Source organism: Ipomoea triloba, chromosome 1, assembly GCF_003576645.1.
Source record: "Ipomoea triloba cultivar NCNSP0323 chromosome 1, ASM357664v1".
Taxonomy (NCBI): Eukaryota; Viridiplantae; Streptophyta; class Magnoliopsida; order Solanales; family Convolvulaceae; genus Ipomoea; species Ipomoea triloba.
Window position 1 is genome coordinate 26,926,249 of NC_044916.1, and position 18,715 is coordinate 26,944,963.

General features: G+C 34.3%; 3 protein-coding genes across 4 annotated transcripts; all 3 read left to right on the plus strand.

Moving 5' to 3' along the window:
- The first annotated feature begins 9,288 nt into the window (after positions 1-9,288).
- Positions 9,289-10,495, plus strand: LOC115996088. The gene is made up of 4 exons (XM_031235231.1): positions 9,289-9,589; positions 9,802-9,838; positions 10,024-10,145; positions 10,238-10,495. The coding sequence occupies exons 1-4, from the start codon at positions 9,323-9,325 to the stop codon at positions 10,298-10,300; spliced, it is 489 nt and encodes a 162-aa protein (XP_031091091.1). The 5' UTR covers positions 9,289-9,322; the 3' UTR covers positions 10,301-10,495.
- A 1,707-nt stretch (positions 10,496-12,202) lies between these two features.
- LOC116032035 (chlorophyll a-b binding protein 8, chloroplastic-like) lies at positions 12,203-13,848 on the plus strand. Its single transcript, XM_031274426.1, has 3 exons — positions 12,203-12,446; positions 12,912-12,973; positions 13,076-13,848. Exons 1-3 carry the CDS (start codon positions 12,303-12,305, stop codon positions 13,689-13,691), a joined length of 822 nt encoding a protein of 273 aa, XP_031130286.1. The 5' UTR covers positions 12,203-12,302; the 3' UTR covers positions 13,692-13,848.
- Positions 13,849-15,627: 1,779 nt separating this feature from the next.
- On the plus strand, positions 15,628-18,672 carry LOC116025921 (transmembrane 9 superfamily member 12-like). Of its 2 annotated transcripts, none has more exons than XM_031267310.1 (2): positions 15,628-15,844; positions 16,416-18,672. In XM_031267310.1, exon 2 carries the CDS (start codon positions 16,456-16,458, stop codon positions 18,430-18,432), a length of 1,977 nt encoding a protein of 658 aa, XP_031123170.1. In that variant the 5' UTR covers positions 15,628-15,844; positions 16,416-16,455; the 3' UTR covers positions 18,433-18,672. The 2 variants fall into 2 exon arrangements, with proteins under 2 accessions (XP_031123170.1, XP_031123163.1); XM_031267303.1 differs by having other exon boundaries at positions 15,629-15,844; positions 16,384-18,672.
- Positions 18,673-18,715: the final 43 nt, after the last annotated feature.

The window sequence follows — 18,715 nt, forward strand, 5'->3', positions numbered from 1 at the left end:
CAGAAACAGTCCCCATTAATATTGATGAGCTCTAGCTCAGCATGGAGGTAGTTGGCTTTGCACTAAATGCTCATCAAAGCTTTTGCCACTCTCCATCATATATGCATATGCTCATCTAATTCTCTCTCTCTCTCTCTCTTCATAACTCTTCTCTCTCTGCACTCATCTCTTTACTCGTTCCCAAGAATTCAGAATGCTCTACAGCCACTACGTACGTAATGTACTACGTAGCATCAGTACTCTAGAAATGATACGAAACGTCAGGCATATTTGTTACTCCCTCGTCCTTAATTGTTTGTCTTATTTACTTTTTGCACGGTTTTTAATATAGCATAACAAATGATGTTAACTTTTCAATTTTGTCATTCAAAAGTAGGTGTTATTTGTACAAAGTACAATTGTACTTACCTCATTAATGGTCTAAAAAGTTAAAAAGTCAAAAGGGTAAATTGGGAATGTAGAATGATAGTTATGTTCAATTTTGGAAATAGGACACTATTTTGGGACAAACTAAAAAGGAAAGTAAGACAAATAAAATGGGACGGAGGGAGTAATATTTTTTTCCTTTCAAAAATATTTGAAGTAAATGGAATTCAAATTTCATAGAACCTCTGTAAGCCTGTTGGTGAGTGGGGGGAAAGGACCTACGAATAAACAACATCGCCTAGGAGGCGGGCGAGAAGCTAGTTGACCGATTAGAGCCATCAGTCGAGTTAGAGGAAGTCATCCTGGACCTAGACCAACCAGAAAGGAAAGTGAGAATTGGGGTCGGACTACCCAAAGATATTAAGAAGACACTCATTCAGGTATTGAGGGACTTTGCATGGGGACCCGAGAATATCCCAAGTCGACAGAGCAATCATTACTCACAGACTGACTATGAATCTGGAGCTAAAACTCGTGGCTCAAAAGAGGCGTTACTTGTCAAATGACTGAAGAGGCTTCAATTCGTGAAAATAGAAGTTGATATGTTGCTAGCCGACAGACACATACGGGAGGTCAAGTACTCGGGCTGGTTAGCCAATATAGTATTGGTACCTAAGTTACCAGCCTGGCAGATGTGTGTGATTACACGGATCTAAATAAAGCCTACCATAAGGACCCTTTCCCGCTTCCAAGAATCAATCAGCTGGTAGACGAAACAGCTGGCTATGCGTTGCCTAGCTAGCTTTATGGATGACTTTCATGGTTACCATCAAATCTTTATGCGTGCTGATGATGAGGAAAAGATTGCCTTCATTCGCCATATGGTGTCTATTGTTACGGAATAATGCCCTTCGGGTTGAAAAATTTAGGAGCCACGTATACCCGCATGGTGGCTAGACTATTCAAGAGTCTAATCGGCAAGTCTATGGGCGCCTACGTGGATGACATGCTACTATGCTAGTGAACAACAAAGAAGAGGAGGAACGCGTGAAAGACCTGACTGATTGCTTCAGCATAATGAGGAAGTATAACTTAAGGCTGAACGCAAAGAAATGCCCCTTTGCAGTTAGAGGAGTGAAGTTCCTGGGATACATGGTCACTAAGCGTGGGATTGAGCCTAATCCTGAGAATGTCAAAGCAATCTTAGATATGCGATCACCAAAGAAATTGAAGGAGATCAACGCTTGATTGGGTGGTTGGCGTCCCTCGGTCGGTTCTTATCTAAGTCGGCCGATAGAGTCTTACCATTCTTCGAGCTATGAAAAAGCGAGAAGGGTTCCAGTGGATAAGGAGTGCCAGACTACCTTCGAAGAATTGAAGAAGTATTTGCTGACTTATCCCCTGTTGTCTAAGCCTAAGGAGGGAGAAACATTGTTCTTATACTTAGTTGTTCCTTAGAAAGCGGTCGGATCAGTTTTTAGTGTGTGAAGAGAATAAAATGCAACACCTAGTCTATTATGTTGGGCGAACGCTCAAAGGTGTAGAAATCAGGTACACACCACTAGAGAAAGTGGTCTTCGCTTTGATCGTGACTGTAGGAAAATTGGTGCCCTACTTCTAAGCATACCATGTTAGAGTCTTAACCGACTGTCCACTCGCTAGCATCATGAGGAGTCCAAATTTGTCCGGGTAGATTGATCAAATGTGCAATCGAGTTTACTTAGTACGGGCTTGAATACCTTGCCACACCCTCGATCAAAGCCCAAGCATTGGCAGACTTCATAGTGAAATGCTCGGCACAGGCTGAACGAGGAATCCAACAAGACTGAATGGTGGGAAATTCAGACGGATGGTGCTACTAGTGCGCGACACTGTGACGGGGGTGGGGTGGTGGTGGTAATAATCACAACCCCGGAGCGCTTTCACCTCTATTACGCCTTGCAATATCAATTTTGCACCTCAAATAATGAGGCAGAGTACGAGGCAGTCATTGGTGGTTTATGCTTGGCCCAAGCCTTGAAAGCTATGCGAGTAAGGATCAAGACCGACTTTCGGTTGGTGGTCAGTCAGTTGATTAACGAGTGTGAGACTCGCGAAGAAAGGTTAAAGATGTTACTGAGGGACTTTTCTGAAAGTTGACCGCGTACAAGGTTATTCATGTCCCAAGAGCTAAAGTCATGTGAAATCCGATTGAGATTTGAAATATTACTTTAATCCTGAACAATCCATGTACCTATTCATAGCACAAATCTGTATAAATCTCATTCTTCAATCATATGACAGTGTAACTCTTATTATCATTATTGTTATTTAATACTGATGTCCACAACCTTTTGGATGAAATAAGAAAGGTTATTAGTAGTTTCTTTGATCTTCTAACTTCATAACTTGATTGAAGTTTTGATGTTATTCTTGTTTTCTATCTTTCTTTTCGTTTTGTGTTTTAGATGAACAAACTTTTTTCATTAAATTTACGAGTGCCTATATGTTGATATTGCTATTGCGCCATAATTGGATTAGCTCAAATGGCATACAAATTGTATTATATTCGTGTTTCATGGTGCAATAGTTTAGAGACATTTACTATTCTTTTTTTCTTTAGAACTTATATATATGGATAAAGAAATTATACATTAAAATTTGTATTCAATAATAAAATTCCCAACTATTCAATTCTTACTTAATAAAGTTTTCAACGAAGGATTGATTTGTAAATTATTGAGTAAGAATTGGATAATTGTGAACTTAATTAGTAAAATTGATAGTTGATAACTAATTTGTGAATTATGACATAGTTGTCTAGTCGATAGATCATTTGTATTTTTTAAATTACTTTAAGTAACTTTTAAATTACTTCCAGCCAAATGAAAATCTGTTAAAATGATGTGAATAAGCTATTTTAAGTAACTTTTTCATTTTTAATTTATTGACATTAATAAGTAAAGTTAAAAAATTATTTGCCAAATATTTATTTTTAATTATTTGATCAAGTCAAATAAATCAAAAATTAATTGATAAATCATTATACAAAAACACTCCAAAATAACCATCTTAATTTTTCTCTCTCAATTTTGCAGATTCGATAGGATGAGATTGATTGACATGACTTTGATTTAATAAAAGAAACAAATAATGCATCCATCAATCAATATAGTATTAAGTGTAGTGTATATGGGTCGTAGAAGAGGTCGGCAAATTATCGTGGTCCATATGAACCATAATAAAAAGTATATTTTAATATATTAAAAGTATATTATTTGTGTATCAAATGTATATTATACAAAATAATGTATTTTTAGTATTTAAATAATATATTTTTTCTGAATATAATGTACATTTTTAATATACTAAAAGTACATTATTTGTGTACTAAATGTATACTTTTTGATAGCATGGTCCAAAATAGCTATGTGAACCATGACCCGCACAATAATGATTGGAGGAGGTCCCTGTATAATATTAAGGTCGGTGTGATCTTACCAAATACGCAAATAGGGAAGTTCCGCAATTTATATCACGGGCCATGGTCCACATAGTATTATGATTTATGAATTCTGGATCAAAACGGCGATATACAGAATTTATACTAGTAAAGTACAAAATTTCATAACACAATACACAAAAAATCACAACATAAGACACATACACATGTTATATATTTATTTATTTATCAAATATGATTTATATACATAATTTGTGTTCATAGGCATAAAATTTCATAACACAAGACACATAATTCATAACATAAGATACAATTATTAATTTGTTTCAGGTACTAATTCATAGTACAATATTTAATAACACAAAATACAAAAACTCACAACATAAGATACGTACACATGCACCAGAGTCCATAGTGCATTGTAATCTTGGTCTATGGTATAAGGATTTGGGATGTTCTAAGGGTGTGTTTGGTTGATGGGTTTAGGCATAAGGAGTGTGTATGAAAGTGATTGCTTGTGTTTGGTTGATAGGTTTTGCGGTTTTGCGAATGCTACTATGGGTTTGGAATACCCCATTAATGAGAAAACTCATACCCTTACTAAATAAGGGTTTCATCTCCGTTCCTCCTTTCTTTCCCAACTATTAATAATCATTCATATTCCACCCAACTACCAAACATGCTAAATACTTTCACCAAAACCCATTACCATTACCAAGTATTTGATACCCATTCCGTTTCCGATTCCCATGTGCGAACCAAACGCACCCTAAGTGTTGGCTTTGTCGGTACCCAATATTAAAGTCATATATCTTTTTAAAAAAAACATTATATTGTAGGTATCAATTTAAAATCAAAAGTAGTATTAAACACAAAATGCAAAATTTAAAAATGATAAGAAAATGTTAAAGAAAATAACCAAAGAAATAATAGTTGAATTAACTAATGAATAATAAACATGATACATAAATAGGATATATAGTTTATTATTTAATGAATTTAACAGTAAATATTTAGGAGCCATGTGTATTAGATTTTGATGACCAAACAAACTCGAAAATTGTGTCCCTAATTCTTTTACAATTCTTAGACTTAGGATTTATTTGTTGTATCATTCGAAAGGTTCAATTTAAGAACAAACTATATATAATATCTAAAAGGTAAATATATCGTATTGTAGTTCAATCCGTAAAACGAACTAAGCGAAAAGTTAAAGAATCGAAAGATAAAGATGTTAGGTAGTTAGCAACCGGATGATGCACAACAAGAAGGTTCAAGACTAGAGAGTAGAAGGCTTAAGAGTCCAATGTTTGAAGACTCGAAAGGTTCACAGGCTAAATAGTGGAATAATCGAACAATGTAAGTATCAAATGGTTCTTTTGGGACTAGAAAGTAAATTTAACTGGATAGTTGGTTTATATTGGATTGTAATTGGGTTGATTTGGAGGCAAATACTCAAATCGAAAGGATATCTGAGAAACTTATTGTAGTCAAAGTCAAGAAGGTACCAGATAATCAAAAAGTGACCTAGTCTCCATTTAATCATGTTGCACTATAACCAAGACAAAGAGCAATATGGAAAGTCAAGAATTTAGAAATTGAAAGTCAAACGACAATTAGAAAATTCTAACAAAGGCAACATAATATGCAACCATTAGTCATTACGTACATATCGGTTAAAGGCAGATTGTGTTGAATGTTGTTTTCCTCCAACGGATAGATTCAAAAGAGTCTATAAACACATCAATTTAAAGAGAAATAAGATGTTCATTTTTTTTAGCTAGAGAAAAAATTTACAAGTAATAAACTACAAGTGTAATTTAGTTGCCTAGTGAGAAAGACTACTACAATCAATTACATACCAACTTCAAGATTTTGACAGATTCAAGACTAATCAACGCCAAGTCTATATCAATTAGAGAAGAACATTCTTTTGTGTTCAAATCTTCACACTCTACTTGGAGAAGTAAAAATTAAAAAAGATGAAGAGTAACAAGTTATAATATTATGAAAGCATGAGGCTTGTGGTTGACTTTGTGATCAAAGCACAAATCTTCTCCACTTGTATTAGAAGTGAAAGAATACTAGCAAGAACTTCTCAGATTTTTTAGGAGAAGAGAGTGTTAGGCCAAGTTGGTTGAACCACTATAAAAGTTTTTATCTATCTTTTAAATATTGCATTTACATAGTGTCTTCATTATTCTTCATTAAACAAAATTCTTAACCAGATAAAACATGCCACAAAAGTTAAAAAGGGTATATTATTTTCGTTATTCAAACCCCCTTCCCCCTCCCCCCTCCCTAAACTTGTTTGAACACCCTTCGAGATCAACAATCTACTATACTAATAAGAGCCAAAGAGAGTTAGGCCTAAAATGGGTAGAAAAAAATAACGGTCAAATTATTTAATCAAATGGATGGTTCAGATGAATTATTTAATCAAATAGATGGTTAAGATAATTCAGATTAATATTATTAATAGAGATTACCTAATTTGACCTTACTTTTATGATTATCCGTTAAGTTTTCCGTTAAATATTCTCTTCTCCGTTAATATTCCGTTAACTTTTAACTTACCCATTAATTTCTATAAGAAAGGTCTTATGTCCGAACCTCATCTCAATCAAATTTGACATAATTAAGATTCTCACTCTATTTTACTTTTATTAAATTAAATAAATTAGTAGTTACAACAAAAAATGATACATATGTATTTCTTTAATTTTGAATTATGTGTCTACAATACCTTTATTTGAAAAAATTATTCATTATCAAAAAATTAAATTAAATAAGAGAAATAATTTCATTAGTTATATTGTCTTTATTTTCTCTCATGCAAAGATTCTTTACATTCAAATTTATCAATTGATATTCATTACATTGTCCATTATCTTATTTTTACAATATCTTATAATTAAATATCAAAGTTATAGTACAAAATGATGTTATATATTTATTTACTAAGTATTTTATTAATACTATGAAAAAAAATTTAAATAATTTGAAGCTAATTATATTAACTACTTAAGGGATTGGTTGACAAAGAGAGTACTCAAATAATAACCCAACAAATTGAAGCGGAATCACTCTATTTTACTCTTATTAAATTAAATAAATTAGTAGTTACACAAAAAAATGATACATATGTATTTCTTTAATACCATAAAAAAATAAAAAAGAATAGTTTGAAACCAATCATATTAACTACTTGGGGCATTTGTTGACAATGAAAGTACTCAAATAACCTATTACCTGGCAAATTGAAGCGAGAAACTACCTTTTAATATCTTTGGAATACATAATATTTTAAATTTTCAAATTTTTATTAATTAATTTAATCTTTTTTCTTAAACTAGTGATTTCTTTATCCACAATAACTCATTCAACAATAATGGTTGAACCAAATGAACCTTCAAGCAGAACACCTAAAAGAAAGTCCATAGCTCCTATATCATAATCTCATTGTATGACGTTGTCATCTATGCTACTAACAATATCCGTATTGCAAATAACACACTACCAACAAAAAGGAAGAGAACAAATAGTAAAGATGAAGACAATGACAATGTTACTCAAAAGAGAATTAAGAACACTTAGAAAAATTCAAATTAAAAATAGTATTTATTTAGACTATCATTTTTAGACCAAATATTTAGACTATCGATTTTACAAGGTTGCAAATATTTATTTTAGTAATAATTATAATGAATTTTCTATATTATCTTGGATTCAAATACTTTGAGTTAAATATTTAAATAAACAATTCAACATTCAATTACCCATGTATAAACTTCTCCTATATAATCTTGCATTGATATACTTTCAAATATTTATTTAAATATAAACATTGGGCACTCACCCCTTATAAAACTAGTAGCTAAATAAAAATGATAATGCAACACTATAATTGACATATATAGTGCAATGATAATAAATTAAATTTTTAATAATATTTTTATACTAATTGTCTTTATAACTTTGTATATTATATTTAATTCAAAATTTTTAATTATTATTTTTTTCAATATTAATATAAATAATTAAATATTATGATAATAATTGATTATTTTAATATATATGATTGTCTTTACTCATTTATTATTATTATTCTTTTTTTAAAAAATATTTAAATATAATCATAATTTTAATATTATGTACTTCATATTAATGTTGGACACTTAGTTTAATATACTGTACAAAGACTAATATACATATATAAGATGGTTGGAACCCGCTAGAAATGATAAGACTAATACGGAGTATAAATATATAAGATGGTTGAAACCCGCTAGAGATGATAAGATTAATATACATATAAGATGGTTGGAACTTGGAACCCACTAAAAATGATTTTCTTTATAAAATACACACACATATATAATATAAAATGTACGCTTTTAGTTATGAAAATTATAAAATTATCATTTTATAAATGAGAATTATTTAACCACTTGATCCAGTCCATCTCTTTTGTTCAAATCTCTTAGAGGAATTTATTCACATTCAATACATAAGATGGGGCGGTAATTTTAAAAAAAAATTAAGATGGGTAATTGTGTAATTATATACTATTAAATAATGGACTTGATTGAGATAACACTGTATCCATATGTCAAATTATACTATCGACCATAGTTCATAAATAAATGATTATTTTTAATATATTGAATGTTCATTTTTAATATAATGAAAAGTCATTTTTTTTAGTAATATACTTACAAATAAACTTGTGAACAAAGAAATTTTGAATATATATATATATGGGATTCAAAATTCTAGTTACACTTAGTATATCAATATGGGGTGTGGGTACAAGCTCTGGATATGTGGTCCATCAGTTGATGTCTTGACGCTCCATTGAAGGGCCTCCGGATTTCAAGTGGCTTGATCTTCAGAGAAGAACTTATATGCTTGTTCTTCTGAAGGGCCTCCAGATTTCAAATGGCTTGATCTTCAGGAGGTAGGCATGATTTTCAAGGAGGAACTTTTACATCTAGGATCATGGGGCTTTTATTTTATTTTCATGATCATGATCTATAATTCTCTAAATAATAAGCTTCAAAGCTATTTCTATGATTTTTCCTAGGATGAATACATAGAAATAAAAGGTCTTATTTATAGCAGTAGGATAAAGAGTTTTGATAGGTTCAAACTATTTTGATATTATCTAACAATATTATCCAAAATCTATTTAAATATACTAATATAAAAAATAATCAAAATTAACAAATTTTTAGTGTCAACAAAACTTTTAGTATACAAGAAGTACATGATAAACATTTAATGTATTAAAAATAAATCTTATGTTAATAGTTTATCTTGCAAGATGAATAAATGATCCATGATATAGTAATTGGTACCGATATATGATGTTTGGGCGGGCTTGAGTAATTGAGCCCAGCCCAAACAAAGGTTTGGTTTGGACACCAATCCAACTGACCACACATTCTTGTCAGAAAGGATAACAAGAAAAGCAGCATTCCCTTTGAAGTTGAATCACAGAAAACAAAAGAAATGTCATTACACTTGCACTTCTTCATCCATCACTGCCACTTCTCATCTCTCCCAAATCCCTCACTTTCTACCTTCCCAAAGTGTGAAACTCTTTCAGCCTCCTGCAGGCTAAAGAATGGTGCCACCAAAGGGGTGTCCCGGCCCCGGCCCGCGACCCGAAGGCGCCTCATTTCATCAACCAAGACTGCCTTCCATCCTGCAATATCAGCCTCTCTTGATTTGACAGAAGACAATATCAAGCAGGTCTTGGTTGATGCCCGGACGGAGGTAACTAGCCACTAGACGTGACAGTTTAAACGGTTTACATTTTTATTTGTTTAAACCGTTAGTTCACTCTTATAGTAAGTTAAATTTTAGATTAATTTTCACCTTTACCAACTACTTCATTTTAATTTTGTGGTATAACTAACAGTTCCATTCCATTTCAACCTCAATTTGGGATTCCTTAAACATTTGAATGTTGTTGTGCATATATGCAGCTGGCTCAACTGTTTGATACTGAAGTGGGGATAACAGGTGATTCCTAATCATGGGATTTCAAGATCCATTATATTGTTTGGATACCCAATTAATTAATTAATTTATTGTAATGACTATAATCTAACCCGATCTATATATAGTAACTGTTTTACATAATATGTCAACTTCTAACTGGGATGAGACTTGAACGTGTGATCTTCAGAAAGTGTTGTTGTAAACAGGGAAAGTAGAATTGGCAGAAGTTGATGGACCATATGTGAAGATCAGTCTGAGTGGCAAGTTTTGGCACAAACGTTCAACTGTTTTAGCTAGGCTTGGCAATTACTTGAAGCAAAGAATCCCTGTCAGTCTCTAATCTCATTATAATTCCTTTCATTCATAAAAACGAATTGAATGGATTGTTGAATGTTGTGTGGTCTCATCTAAATTGAACAGGAAATCCTGGAGGTTGATATAGAAGATGAGAAGCAGTTGGATGATAGCCCTGCAAGCTTCTGATCTCATCTCATCTCAGGCTCTTCAACCCAATTCTTTTGCCCTTTTATTCAATATTGCCCAATTCAAGGCCCTCAAAAATACCAAGCCATTACTTACTACTTTCATAGTATTACTTTTATTCTGGTTTCTGATCTAACTTTGTGCTCGGGTATAAAATCTTATGAAATCATAGTTTATTTATGGATTGCTTTGCAAGCTATGGTCAAATTGAATTATGTTTAAACATAAATATATATAAATAAAATGTATATGAACAATATAATGCATGGTAATGGCATAGAAATGATAAAATATTCACTGCTAATTTCTTACAACTATGCCATTTTTTTAAATACAACTAACTCTAGTTTTCAACCTGCTGAAGCACAAAGCGTTAGTATCGCTTGCTCGATCTCATGACCTCTCGTATGGGAGAGCCACTACATGCCATTTGAGCACAAGACTAATGGCACAATTATGCTATTTAGTCCTTTGTTGGGTAAAATTTACATTATGTACTGTGCTGTTCAGTAAAACTACATACGGAAAGTTAAAACACAAACTCAATAAAATCAATAATTCAGTATATTATAGCCTAGTGAGCTAGCTCAAGCCTTTTTCTATAAATAATTTTTTATCTCTATCTCATCTCACACTGCCAAATGACAATATAGTATGTATGCCTAGAAAACAACTAAAGTGCCCAATTCCTATGAAAGGAAGCTAAGTGTGCTATTTTCATACTTCATTAATTATGTTGATTAGGTACTAATTTTATTCATTGAAAAGTTAATAATTCTACAAATTAAATTGTGAAACTTGTGATTACTCCCAATATGATTTAATTTACATGTCATCGAATGACCCATTTTGGTCTCTTACTTTTTTATTTTTTTAAAGGTTCTATTGACGTGCCTCGAACTAAATTTGTATGCTCTTGTTCAAGTTTCTCTCCTTTAATTTGATTGGTGGAAATGGTACTTTCTGCCTAATTTTGAGCGCACTAATTAGAACATCCCCAATAAGGGATTTTGGCTGGTTTTTTAAGTTTCAAGGCTTATGTGGAGGAGAGAGAGTGTTCAATGTGCTCCTACAAGAACCTTGATTTTTGCAAGAAGAGTGGACCCCACTAAAAAAACAAATAATCTCCTTGGTGCGCGCACTAGGCGTGCCCACTCGAGTGCATGCATTCTACGCGCCCAGCGAATGCGTAAAGACTTTTTTTTTTTTTTTTCGTGTCAAACCTGTTTTTTTTTTCCTTTTCTTTTTTCTCACATTTATCTTCTTCTCTCTCCCTCGTCCTTCTCTTAGTTGACACCTAAAAAAAAACCATAGCTATTGAGGATGTTTTTGTATTCAAACTTCTTGCCACCAAGCATGCTTCAATACCAACATTGCTTTAAATCTTTTCAAGTTATAAGTATGGGGTCTTTTTAATTATATGCCTATTTCGAAATAACCCACCATTATCAAGTCTATAACAATTTAAAGTATAATTTATTTTGTCTCCACAAATAACTAAGTTTTTAAAATAGATCAACCACTTTATTTTAAGTAAAATTCGAGTTCAGACTTGTGAATAAAGTAACATACACCGAAATAAGAATAATTGATGAAATGGGTATGAAACCATGGCATATATTAAGATTAGATATAGTGTGCAGGAGTGTATAGTACAAGAAGCAAATCTATTTCTGCATTATTAAGATCACATATGAAGAAGCAGAATCCATCCTGATCCAGGTGGATAAAGATTATAGGACATTTCAATTGTGCAGCCCAGCCAGAAACCAAAATATCTCTTATCCAAGCAATCAAGCCACATGTGTTATCCCCATTTGACAACAAGATCCTAGTTTTATCATCAATATACAAGAATTCAACTCTCCACCACAATTTCACTCCTCTCTTTCTGGCCCACAAAAGCCTTGGTGGTTTAGGCTTTGCCACCACCTGTTTTAGTATTATTATTATTATTGCTTTTACAAGGTAATCCAAACTCACTATCACACCATCAAGAAAAATGGCTGCACAGGCTTTGATTTCTTCTTCATCCATTGCCTCTTCAGCTGAGGCTGCAAGGCAGGTTCTTGGAGCAAGGCCTCTCCAATCTTCTTCTAGGAAGGTTTCTTTTGTTGTTAGGGCTGCCTCTACTCCCCCTGTTAAGGTATGTCTATCACTCTCTCCCTCCTCCTTCTTAGACCCATGACCTTTTGCATAAGTCTGATACTAAATTGAAAGATGCACTTCTGTCATGACGTCCTCAACCAAAAGTCTAAGACCTGTTCAGATCAAACATTTACCATTATGTCAAAAACTATAATTACTTAGCTAGCGAAGGAAACTTTAACTTTATTTCCTTATAAACTTGTGACCTGGTTTTGACACGACTTGTAAGGATCAAATACTTACCATTATGCCAAAAGCAATAGCTAGTAGCGAAGGCGCAACAAGAAACATGGTGCTGGACTTGACCCTTCACCAGCTTCCGTCCAACGATCCCTTACTCCAACTTGGCCCTTTATTAGCCTCTGCGCAACAAAACCTTTATATTTTTCATTTATGAGAATGCACTGAGCAGATTTCCTCACATGTATATGTATTGTTCTGATGAAAATGAATTGTCTTTCAGCAAGGAACAGATAGGCAGCTTTGGTTTGCATCCAAGCAGAGCCTCACCTACTTGGATGGGAGGTAAACTCAATGCTCAAAACTAATATATACTGCACAATATAATTAATGTAAACTGTTGAATCGAATCGAATCGAATCTGATTGAAGAAATGAATGAGTGCAGCCTTCCTGGTGACTATGGATTTGATCCACTGGGACTGTCAGATCCTGAAGGGCCTGGAGGGTTCATAGAGCCAAGATGGCTAGCATATGGGGAGGTGATCAACGGGCGATACGCGATGTTGGGGGCAGTAGGAGCCATAGCACCAGAGATTCTTGGGAAGGCTGGTCTGATCCCACCAGAAACAGCCCTGCCATGGTTCAAAACTGGAGTGATCCCCCCTGCAGGAACATACAACTACTGGGCAGATCCTTACACTCTATTCGTGTTCGAGATGGCTCTGATGGGGTTTGCAGAGCACAGGAGATTCCAGGACTGGGCAAACCCTGGATCAATGGGAAAGCAGTACTTCCTGGGGCTGGAGAAGGGGCTAGGAGGGTCAGGTGACCCAGCATACCCTGGTGGCCCTATCTTCAACCCCTTGGGGTTTGGCAAAGATGAGAAATCATTGAAGGATTTGAAGCTGAAAGAAGTGAAGAATGGAAGGCTGGCTATGCTGGCCATTCTGGGATACTTCATCCAAGCTTTGGTCACTGGAGTTGGTCCCTTCCAAAACCTGCTTGATCATTTGGCTGATCCTGTAAACAACAACATCTTGACCAACCTTAAATTCCACTAAACCAGATACATATATATATATGTATGTATCACCATGTGCACATATTGCTATCTGCATCCCATCTGTAATCAGTAATCTCCAAGAAAAAGGATATGTAGCTTTGAGCACCTGTTCGTTCCTTATTCGGTCTTAGTTGAAGCTTTCTTTCTGTTGTCAATCTTGAACAGCAAGGGTAACACTTGGGTGAGACCGTCAGTCTCAATTAGTGAAACGGTCGAATCTTTGATTAATGGGTCAGATTTGTGACCTTATTAATCAAAAATTCGACATGTCTCATAGTTTGAGACTTTGACTCACACAAATTTTTGCATGTTGATGGTAGTATTATTGTCAGTAACAGCAGTATTTTTATGTGAAAAAATAAACGAATTTTAAATAAATTTATATTTTATTAATTAAAAACTTATTGAAATACTCTGCACAAATGGAAAAAAAAACAATTTTTGTAACTAAAAATGGGCCAAGTTGCTTAAAAGCTCCAATGTAGTATGCACGCATCTTTGCGTAAAAGATCGAACTGAAAGTCTGAAACCAAATAAATATTTTAATTGGCATTTTTACCAAATTGAATGTTTTTGGTTTAGTTTGAACACTGGTTTTTTTTTTTTCTTGGGTAATGAATTATCAAAGTGGATTGTGAATAGTGTATTTTGAAAAGTTGCATCTACATCCAATCTATTAATGTCAAATTTCTACTAAGTAAATCTGCATTCATATACTTTTAGTGGATACAAATTTGATGTGAGCGGATTGAGAAGTTACCTCGACAACTAATCTATTAATAACAAATTTTTATTAAGTAGATCCGCATACCATATATTTTAAGTGAATACGTATAGAACGTGAGCGGATTTGATGATTCTTGTTTACTCATAGTATAAGCTATTAGGCATAAAGATCTTTTATTTTAATTTATTTATTTTTATACAACACTTGATATTTTCGCTCTTGTGAGATTAACAATTCTACGATTCAATGATAGATTTTACTAACTATTACTATACATGGTTAGAACAACCTCAATTGTTTGATTTTTGAGTTGATTTTTGTTAGGTACATGTAGAAAAAAGAAGGGAAATAAAAGATGAAAAAAAAAAAGAGAAAAAAAATTGACAACAAAAAGTAATATATATATATATATATATATATATATATATATATATATATATATATTATTTACGCGCCAACTGACCTGTGCACCGCATGCGCTAGCTAGGCACAGCAGGTTCGCTCAACGCGCACTGCAAGCTGTTTTTTCTAATTTCTTCCCAGTTAATAGGGCCCACAAAAACAAATTATTTTACAAGAATAAAAATCCCTAAAAACCATCATTGCTATGAGTAAAAATGTTTTTTTTTTGTTTTGTAAAAACTCAAAAAACCACTAATGTGGTTACTCTTGAGTTTATAATTGTGGTTCTCTCAAATGGGGTCACATGTTCGGATCTCAGTGGACATTGACTCTTTGTATTTCAGTATGTTAAAAAACTATATAAAGACAAATATTATATTGTAATAGAGTCAATAGTACTAAAAATAATTATTTTTAAATTTATGTTCTTATTAATGATTAATAATTATTACTCCCCCTGTCTCATTTTACCTGTCCTATTTACTATTTATTGATCAAACCAACTCTTCTTTCTTTGCTTATTTTCTTCAGTAATTTTTTATTATTTTTAAATTTAATTTTTTGTGTTTAATAGTACTTTTAATGTAGTTTCTAAATATATAAATTTTATATAGTAATGCTAAACTTAATAATATGAAAAATTGGATTAAAAATTATTTCCGTCAAGCCTTGTTAAACGAACCAGACAACCATTTTGGAACGGAGGTTGTATTATTAGTTGATAAAAAAATAATAATAATTATTATTATCAGTTTATTACGGTGCAATTACGTGTGCAGTTGTAATGTACAGTAGTAGTGTAGTCCTACCGAAGCCAATGCCCTGGCCAAGTGAAACGCAACCGGCCTCCCGCTGTATCTGTGAAATTCTTAGACCGTTCAACTGAAATCTCAGAATCACGCCACCGGCCTTCTCTTTTCTATTCTCTTCTCTCTCTCACATCCGCCATCGGAATCATCAAGCCCTAACCGGTCTCCGATCTCGCCTACGATTCCATCTTTTCATTTTCAGATCCATTTCTGGTAAGCATGTTTATCAACTCATACTAACTGTGCGCCTTTTCTACTAGATCTACTTGATTTTACATTGAATTCACTAGTTTTTACTCCGAGAAATTGCATGTTACTGCACTTATATGCGGTTTGTGTTCTATCTATGTATACGTGCGCTGTGAATTTCCAGTACCTGTGTTTGCGAGTTGGGTTGTATAGGTAGTTGAATATCGTGTGAGGTATAGATCTGTGCTGAGATTTGTAGTTTTGGAAATATGATTTTTTGAGTATTTATAATTTTGAGAAAACAAATTTGCTTGTTTTGCAATAAAATACATGTTCGGCGGCATTTTCGTATTCTGTTCTTCCCGATCTAATTCCGATTATACATGCTCATGTAGTCATGTAGCTGTGTGTATCAGGTATTTTTTATATATATATATATTTTGATTTTGAGATTCTTATGTGCATGTGCCGAGTACCATGTCTATTCACTTCTTATTTGCTTTGTGTTTCACCTATGAATTATATTCGAACATGCCATTGACTTCTGATACCGGATTCTGTAGATTTGATGGTTTCTGCACCACTACTTGCTTAGATCCAGCAGGGGTTCAAGAGATTGTCTCCTTCTCATAGCAATGGCATCATCATCAATATTGAGGAGGAGATACTTGGCTGCTTTTTCATATTTCATCCTCATTTCACATGCATGCCATGGGTTTTATTTGCCAGGAACCTACATGCATACATATTCGCCTGGTGAACCAATTATTGTCAAAGTGAACTCGTTGACCTCGATTGAGACTGAGCTTCCATTCAGCTACTATGATCTTCCTTATTGTAAACCTCAAGGTGGCATTAAAAAAAGTGCTGAGAATCTTGGAGAGTTGCTGATGGGGGATCAAATTGACAACTCTCCCTACCGTTTCCGTATGAATGTCAATGAAACACTATTCCTCTGCACTAGAGGTCCACTAAATGATCACGAGGTAAAGCTCTTGAAACAAAGGACCCGTGACCTTTATCAGGTGAATATGATTTTGGATAACTTGCCTGCTCTGAGGTATGCTACCCAAAATGGGGTGAAGTTTCAATGGACAGGGTTTCCTGTTGGGTTCACGTCACAAAATAATAATCAAGATTACATAATTAACCACCTTAAATTCAAGGTTTTGATTCATGAGTATGAGGGGGCTGGCGTGGAGATAATTGGTACTGGAGAAGAAGGTATGGGTGTTATTACAAAGACTGATAAGAAGGCTTCTGGGTATGAAATTGTTGGTTTCGAGGTGATCCCGTGTAGTGTTAAGTATGATGCTGATGATATGGCAAAACTCCATATGTATGACAATGCTAGTTCTTTAAATTGTCCATTCGATCTTGAAAAGTCTCAGATTATTAGGGAGCAGGAGAAAATATCATTCACTTATGAGGTTGAATTTGTGAAAAGCAACACTAGATGGCCATCTCGATGGGATGCTTATCTGAAGATGGAAGGATCTCGGGTTCACTGGTTCTCAATTCTTAATTCATTGATGGTGATTGTCTTCTTAGCTGGCATTGTTTTTGTAATCTTTTTGAGAACGGTCAGAAGAGATTTAACCAGGTATGAGGAATTGGACAAAGAAGCTCAGGCGCAGATGAATGAGGAGCTTTCAGGCTGGAAGCTTGTGGTAGGTGATGTCTTCAGAGAACCAAATCACTCAAAGCTACTTTGTGTTATGATTGCAGATGGAGTTCAGATTACTGGAATGGGAGTAGTAACTATTGTTTTTGCGGCCCTTGGTTTCATGTCACCAGCTTCTCGGGGTATGCTGCTAACTGGGATGATATTGCTTTATCTATTCTTGGGAATTGCAGCTGGTTATGTTGGTGTTCGAATGTGGAGGACTATAAAAGGGACTTCAGAAGGGTGGAGATCCGTCTCTTGGGCAACTGCATGCTTCTTTCCAGGGATTGCTTTTGTTATTCTCACAGTGCTAAATTTCATTCTCTGGGGAAGCAACAGCACTGGTGCAATTCCTATTTCATTGTATTTTGAACTCTTAGCCCTCTGGTTCTGCGTTTCTGTGCCTCTGACACTATTGGGAGGGTTCCTTGGCACAAGATCTGAGCCTATCCAGTTCCCTGTGCGGACTAACCAGATTCCTAGGGAGATCCCAGCACGCAAATATCCATCATGGCTTCTTGTTCTTGGGGCTGGAACTCTTCCTTTTGGAACCCTCTTTATTGAGCTTTTCTTTATCCTCTCTAGTATCTGGTTTGGACGGTTCTATTATGTCTTTGGATTTCTGCTCATTGTCCTCCTCCTGTTGGTGATCGTTTGTGCGGAAGTTTCTGTTGTCCTCACTTACATGCATCTTTGTGTTGAGGACTGGATGTGGTGGTGGAAAGCATTCTATGCCTCAGGCTCTGTTGCCCTCTACGTGTTCTTATACTCCGTCAATTACCTTGTGTTCGATCTCCAGAGTCTTAGCGGCCCAGTCTCTGCCCTACTTTATATTGGCTACTCTTTGTTAATGGCAGTTGCAATCATGCTTGCTACTGGCTCTATCGGTTTCCTGACATCATTCTACTTTGTCCATTACCTCTTCTCGTCAGTGAAGATTGACTGAGTAATTAGATAGCAATTGTTATTGGGTAGTCGTTAAGGAGCTTTGCTCATGCATAGTTGAAGTTTTCTTGTTCCCCCCGCATTTCATTTACACACAGACAGATGCTCCGAATCTCAGGTTGCTATGAATTTGTTTTATTGGTCTTTATGTTTTTTGCAGCTATAGATTTATGTATTATCAAACTTGTGATTTAGTTGTTTTGTCTTTGTTGTGTAATACATTTTTCATTTTGTTTCTGCACCTTTTGTATTTTGATTACCACCTACCCCCCCCCCCCCCCCCC